General features: G+C 40.7%; 1 protein-coding gene across 2 annotated transcripts; it reads right to left on the bottom strand.

The window, feature by feature from the left end:
- Positions 1-1842: 1842 nt before the first annotated feature.
- Positions 1843-5691, bottom strand: LOC121618440 (glucosamine-6-phosphate isomerase 2). 2 transcript variants are annotated; one of them, XM_041953946.1, is made up of 7 exons: positions 5624-5691; positions 5011-5142; positions 4810-4911; positions 4214-4396; positions 3905-4089; positions 3494-3668; positions 1843-3292 (listed from the first exon to the last, which is right to left on the bottom strand). In XM_041953946.1, exons 2-7 carry the CDS (start codon positions 5132-5134, stop codon positions 3231-3233), a joined length of 831 nt encoding a protein of 276 aa, XP_041809880.1. In that variant the 5' UTR covers positions 5135-5142; positions 5624-5691; the 3' UTR covers positions 1843-3230. The 2 variants fall into 2 exon arrangements, with proteins under 2 accessions (XP_041809880.1, XP_041809881.1); XM_041953947.1 differs by lacking the exon at positions 5624-5691 and adding an exon at positions 5305-5564.
- Between the last annotated feature and the right edge of the window lie 1040 nt (positions 5692-6731).

Below are 6731 nucleotides of genomic sequence, written 5' to 3'. Positions count from 1 at the left end.
TGATTGACAGGGTTAATGTTATGGGAATAAATGAATAAACACCTGATAATCATATCTAAAGATCGATTGCATTACATAATGTTGGCTAATGCACTCAGAGCTAATTTAATCATGGTATTATCACAATTTAATTAACTTCCTAGCCACTTACATCGGTCTAACATAACCTTGCATCTTGCATGCAAATAAGTTAAATTAACATACAAATCAAATGAGATGTACCTTGAAAAAACATGAATCATTAGCTGAAGAACAACACATCAGGATGCTGGTGCCTCCATCACCCAGACTGGTAACCTGTGAAACTGAGAGGGGAGAAACCAAGGACTGGTCTGCCCATTCGTCACTATACTATAGCTGCACTGAGCCTCCAAGTGTGGTGCCAATTTGTGTTCAGTGGCGTAGTAACTCTTCCTTCTTTTGTAGTTTCTGGGGACATGAAGTCCTTGGACTTTGAGGCTTAATCAAAAGAAAATGCATATTTGCACCACCACTCCACCACAGAAAGTGTGATTTCAGGAACACGTAATGTGCTGATCTTTATACGTGACGGTCCACACAACTGTACCACCACTCCTCCTTTCATTAGTTTGACAGTCTTGTTATTTAGAGCAGCAGGACGATGTGTGTAGAAGAGAAGTCAACATGTGATGCTTTCTGTGTCTTCCACCTACTGTGTACTGCAGGATTACACAGCCTTTCAACATACCTACACTATACATGTGATGTCTCTGGAACAGCCACAGTGGAGCTTCAGGTGAGCTGTTTCATGCTTTGCAGAACACTGTGCAGGCTCAGAGGTATTAGTGAATAAAGCTCCATAACACCACTGATGTTGAACAAATTGTGCTTCAAAAGGTAAATTATCAGTAGTGTGTATGATGCACTCAAAGCTGATGATCCAGTGATGTACTGAGTGATTGTAATCACCAAAAGTAAGTTAATTAGTCATAGATAAAGCCAGCCACACATATTACTGAATATTACTCCACACACTTGTCAAATCCTTTGGAGAGAATGAAATTAGATCTGACTGAAATGTTAATTATGTACAGAAATGAAGCTTGGATCACAACTGCAGCACTTACTACTTTCTCATTCATATCCACAGATCCCCTCACTTTATGTGCTTCCCACAGTCCAGACTGTTTTTTTTTTTGTACCTCTGTACAAAAAATTTTACTTTTTTCCTCTCTTTGAGGCTGAACACCAGTGTTGAGAGCAACACATCCATTACTTTTGGCGACAACTAGAAATGCAGCTAATTCTATTTTTAAATTAAACAATTACTAAAATGTGAATGGGCTTATTACTCATGACACTTCTCTTATGTGAAAATAGTGGACAGCTGCAGAAGATTGCATTCAAACGTCACCCGACCTTACAGTGGTGCATGACAGCTAAGGCAACGTGAGCTTGTTTCATTGTAGTGATTGTAATGTTTCTAATATCATCTGAAGAAACTTGGGTTCATCAAATAGAATTATTTATGACCTAGTGTAGCAAAGCTCTGTTAACACGTCAAGCATCTATTAAATCCTACTGTCTGACCAAGACAATGCAATCTTATAACGCTAGTCGTTGCTCCCCTCTGGTGGCCAGTAGTTTTAACTACTATCAATACAAAGATGTTAAACAGTGACCACACATCAATGATGGTGCTTATACTGCTGTTTCGCCCTTATCGTCACTCAATAACACCTGTTACAGTAAATGCTTCCATTTCTAACTGTATTTCTTTTTGCTAAAACTGCTATCTGCAGACACAATGCACTTTACCAGCCACTTTCCATTAGTAAATTTGTATTTCATAAAAGATAAGTATAAAGCAAAGGATTCTTAGCAAAGATTTTTATTGTCATTAGAAAATAAAGAGTTAAAAACTACAGTATATGTGCAAGAACACAGACAAGTCTGGATCAGCCTAATACACAGTAGAAAATACATAAGAATATAAGAAAACCAAGGAAGGAATGTTGTAACAAAACACCATTACACAGAAACCAAGTAAAAGGCTGCAAAAGGATACTGACTATACAACTGAAGTGTTGAGCAGATGCATCATGAATCCGGATGCTGTTGCATATGAGAGGAACTTTTTGTCAGTCACTGGGGTAAATAATGTCTCAAGGTCTAGTTTACACTTAGTCTGATACTACAACTGCACTGAACCTTTCACTTTGCATGCACAGAACAGTAGGCTCGAGGAGGGACTGGCCACTGCTGCAGCAGAGCTGGCAGGGGGTCTGCGAACACCAGACCAAAATGTCTGATAGCATGCACTGCCAAGAGGTCAAAGGTCATCAACCAGGAGTCAGCGGACAACCAGAGAAACATCAAGGAGGACGCTCAAATCTGACCAGAGGCAGACGTCACTATGTCCTTCATATACAATCATCTGTTATCACCTGACCAAAGTTTCTAACTTGATGACAGCTGAGAAGACATTTGGTGACATTAAACCACTTTTTTAGTGTGCTTCATTTGAAGGAAATTTAGTGCTTGGACACTCGTGACCTGCGGTGCACTGTGGCTGTGTTTGGCAGTTGTTAGTGTGACTGTCAGCGAAGGAGAAGCAAGGAGCTGATAAAGTATACAGTACAAAACAAGTCGATGGTCACTTTTCATTACATTCATTTAAGTAAGTTTCAGAACTGCTTGTTGATGTAATAGATATTATGAATAAACATGTAGCATCTGCTTCCTCCGGGCAATCATCAACTGGAGGATGAATCATTGATGAAAAAACAAAGTGCATTCACAGAGACCAGAGACATTCTTAGTTCACTTGACACCGAACAAAATGAAGGCTTTCTGTTTACTGTCAGGACTTCAACTCGAGCCTTCAAATTTCTCATGCTAAACAAAAATGAAGAGGGCCAACCTATCACCACCAGCAGCGATTCAAAAAAAAAAAAAAGTCAGCTGGTGCTATCGTTTAAATCCAAACGGTTAAACAAAGAAAGAGTGCAGGCGTTTCATGATTACATCTAAAATGCAAGATCATTCACCTGTCATTAAAAACTGGACCAATCAGAAGCTAACACAATCCAAAGGCAGTTCAAGTCTACGAATGAACAATATGCACGGCAGGAGAGTCACTCAAACACTGGCTCAACAGTTCCTCAGGTATAGAACAGTACCAGAGCAATAAGGCTGTCCGATCACGTAGGATCCGGGGATCTTTGACATCTTCACATGTTCAGTTCTCTTCCTTGGTGATCTCTGTTTTACTGGTCTGGCTTTATGCTGAGCACCGGGTCCACCAGTTTATTATGAACATGCATTAAACCTACAATGGAAATGGGTTAAAAAAAAAAAAGAAAAGAAAAAAGGTGATTAGATACACACGCAGAATATTACTTAAATGGCAGCAGTACTATTCTATGCAATACTGTGCAAAAGCAGATGTCAGTGAAAACTTTCTGGTGCTGCATGGTGCTGTGCATGGTGCTGTGCATGGTGCTGTGCATGGTGCTGCTGTTGTTGGTACCTTTAAAATATTTGACTGTTTTGACTCGTAGCTCCAGGGTGGCATCTTCATCACAAACAAAGATGGTGCGTGGGTGCTGCTGGAAGGCTGAAACTGTCCACATGTGGTTCACTCCCTCCTCAATGGCTTTGTACAGAGCAAAGGCTTTGTGTGCCCCTGTGATGAGAATCATCACCTGAGCAGAGGACAACATCAGCGTTATACTCCATTACTTGCTGTGGATCCTTAAAAGTAGGAATATTAAGAGCTGGATATCTTGAAACGTGTGTTCTTATTCAAACTGTCAGTTGTATGGTATGTAGAAATAGTGCATACTGTATATAATAGAGAATATTTTTTCATTGTTGCATTAGATTATTATTAGATTGTGTTTTTCAATGACAGCTGATGAATACATTAACTGCCTCTGACCTCCTTGGCATCCATGACAGTTCCTACACCTACAGTCAGAGCCATGGTGGGAACCTTGGAGAGGTCGTTGCCAAAGAAACGAGCATTGGCCACGATGGTGTCCTTAGCCAGGGTTTTCACTCTGGTCCTGGAAACAAGGCTAGAACCTGGCTCATTGAACGCTATGTGACCATCAGGGCCAATACCTACAGAGAGAGAGAAGCTTTGAATCAAAGAAGACATGAAATGATCCCTATGAGATTTCCAACATGCTCTGTTTCACTGATGAAACATGGCAGACAAAACAATGTTAACAATCATGTGTCCGACCTCCTACAAACAAGTCGATCCCTCCGGCCTCTGCAATCTTCTGCTCATAAGCTTGGCACTCTGCCTCCAGGTCTTCTGCGTTTCCATCCAGAATGTGAGCATTGGCTGGATCAATGTTGATGTGCTTGAAGAAGTTGTTCCACATGTAGGAGTGATAGCTCTCTGGATGAGCACGAGGCAAACCTGGAGAAGAAGAGGAGCACTTTTATCTAAGAGCTGCAGTGCTTTTGTGCTATCTTAAGGGTCAGATGTCCACTAATTCCCCACGTGTGTGACTTGAAATGAGCCTGTACGATTAGCTGTTATCACTCAGTGAGCAGGGGCTGTAAATCATTCACAGTCAAGCGCTGCTCCTGAGGGCCTGCACTTCTACAATACAAGACCATGGACAGGGGTACAAGGTTGCAATCGGCCTGAGACTGGAAAGCAACAAAAACAACCTTAAGAACAAGGACATGCCACAATTTAATGCTAGATTACTTTCTCTCAAGTTCAACTCTTTACATATCCTCAAAACATTTCAAAGCTGCTTGCAGACTCTTCATTCTGAAGATAAAGTCTAATAGCGAGAGAGAAAAAAAAAACCTTCCACTCACCAACGTATTCATCCATGTTGAAGGTTTTCACATATTTGAAGGAGAGATCACCGCTTTTGTAGTATTCAATTAACTTCTGGTAACAGCCATACGGAGTACTCCCTGAGAGACGTGACACACATTAATAGACATTCTGCTTCGTATTTCTAAAGACGCAGAAACATCTGGATCACTGACACAGTTCGTGTGAGCGGTGCTCACCTGTAGGCAGGCCCAGACTGAAGTATCTGTCAGCGGACGGCTTGAACTGGATGATTCTGTTGCGGATGTATTTTGCTGCCCACTCACTAGCCAGGTCATAGTCGTCCAGAATGACCAGCCTCATTGTGTTGTCTTAAAAAATGAGAAGAACGGTTATAGCGCCATGGTAATCTGAAGGAGATACAGCAGCATGATGAGGAAAACAACACGCCGGCCTCCATTCAAACACTGGCAACTGAATGTGCGCTTTGCTAAATGATTATCAAAGTTGCTTCAGTACAATGTGTCACTTACTTACTTACAAGCAACCTAATACAATATAAGATTGTCTCGCTAAGGGCTGCCTGTTATCTACTATTGCGGTAGAAACAGATGGTCCGTAGAGGTGAACACTGTCCATAAGCAGGTCCCTGGAAAATCGTAAGATTTTCAATTGAGTTCGGCGACGCAGCGGCTAATGTTAGCAAGCGAAGCAACTTGAAGTAGCGGATTGTTCCAAGTTCCGTTGAACGTACATTTACAGCAGTCAGTAATGTCACTCAGCTAATGTGAAACTGACGTGACTACTCAGCTGTTAACATGTACTACACCGTGAAAAAATACGAGCCCTTACCTGCTAAAATATGTTGTTTGTCAAAAAAGGAAGTCAAGTCTGGCAAGTCGCCTGTTTTGTCACATGATCTGCAAACTACCGGTCAAGTGATGACACCGTGGAGGTATGGAAGTCCGTGCGGGCCAAAATGAGAAAAACAATGACATGACATGACTGAAATGATATAAGACATGCATAAAGACAGAGAAAGGTCAGCTCATTAGGTGTTATTTCGGCATTCATATGCTAAGAGTAAGAATCAGATTTATTCACAAGTAAGTTTTCACAAGGGTTTGGCTGGTATTTTGGTGCATAACAATAAACATAGTAAGAGAAAATAAGAAAATAAAAACTATTTTTTTTATTATTTTTTTTAAAGTAAGCCACTTAATAAGTGTAGAATAGAAATGAGAAAATCCAGTCGCATGTTTACACTTTTCTTGTTTTTTTAAATGGTTTTCATTTGGGAATAAGCTAAGCGTCATGAAACAGCTGCCACCTATCATCTCTCCACCCGCTGCTGATCACAAACCACGCCCCACTATCATATCTACCCCAAAGAGAAGGAATAACTTATACTGTATCTCAAAGTGAAAGCGGATTACATGTGTTGTCTTACCCTGTTTCTGCCTTGCGTCGCTTAAGACGCAAGGCAAGGCTTGCATTAGCCACTCTGTGGTTACCTTAAAAGCAAAATGAATGCACACTGACAACATCTCATTTCTTAAAGAGGTGCATAAAGATGATGATCAGAAATAAATCTATTTGCCTTCATCTGACTTCAATGTCATATACAGTAAACTGAAAAAGATAACTGTGTCTCCAGGTTACTCATAAAAACTCCATGTGCAAAATACACAGAAGCATGTTGGGGAAAAAACATTTAATGAAAAACTCCTTACTTTATACAAACAACTGCATTCTTCAACTCACAGTGTGAAGAGGTTTCAGGCAGATTCAACTGATTCTCTCAAATCTTGGTCATGTCAGAATCACGTGGTTTTATGGTTATGGAGACGAGGGCTGATGTTCTAGACCTGAACAAAAAAAGGCTGAGTTTGGAGATTCAGAGGTCGCAAATCAACAGTTCTGTTGAACCAGCAGAATGAAGTTGAAGGACAAAGACCTG

Source organism: Chelmon rostratus, chromosome 15 (genome assembly GCF_017976325.1).
Source record: "Chelmon rostratus isolate fCheRos1 chromosome 15, fCheRos1.pri, whole genome shotgun sequence".
Taxonomy (NCBI): Eukaryota; Metazoa; Chordata; class Actinopteri; order Chaetodontiformes; family Chaetodontidae; genus Chelmon; species Chelmon rostratus.
The sequence above is the reverse complement of the archived record's forward strand: the minus strand, read 5'-3'. Positions and strand labels throughout refer to the sequence as shown.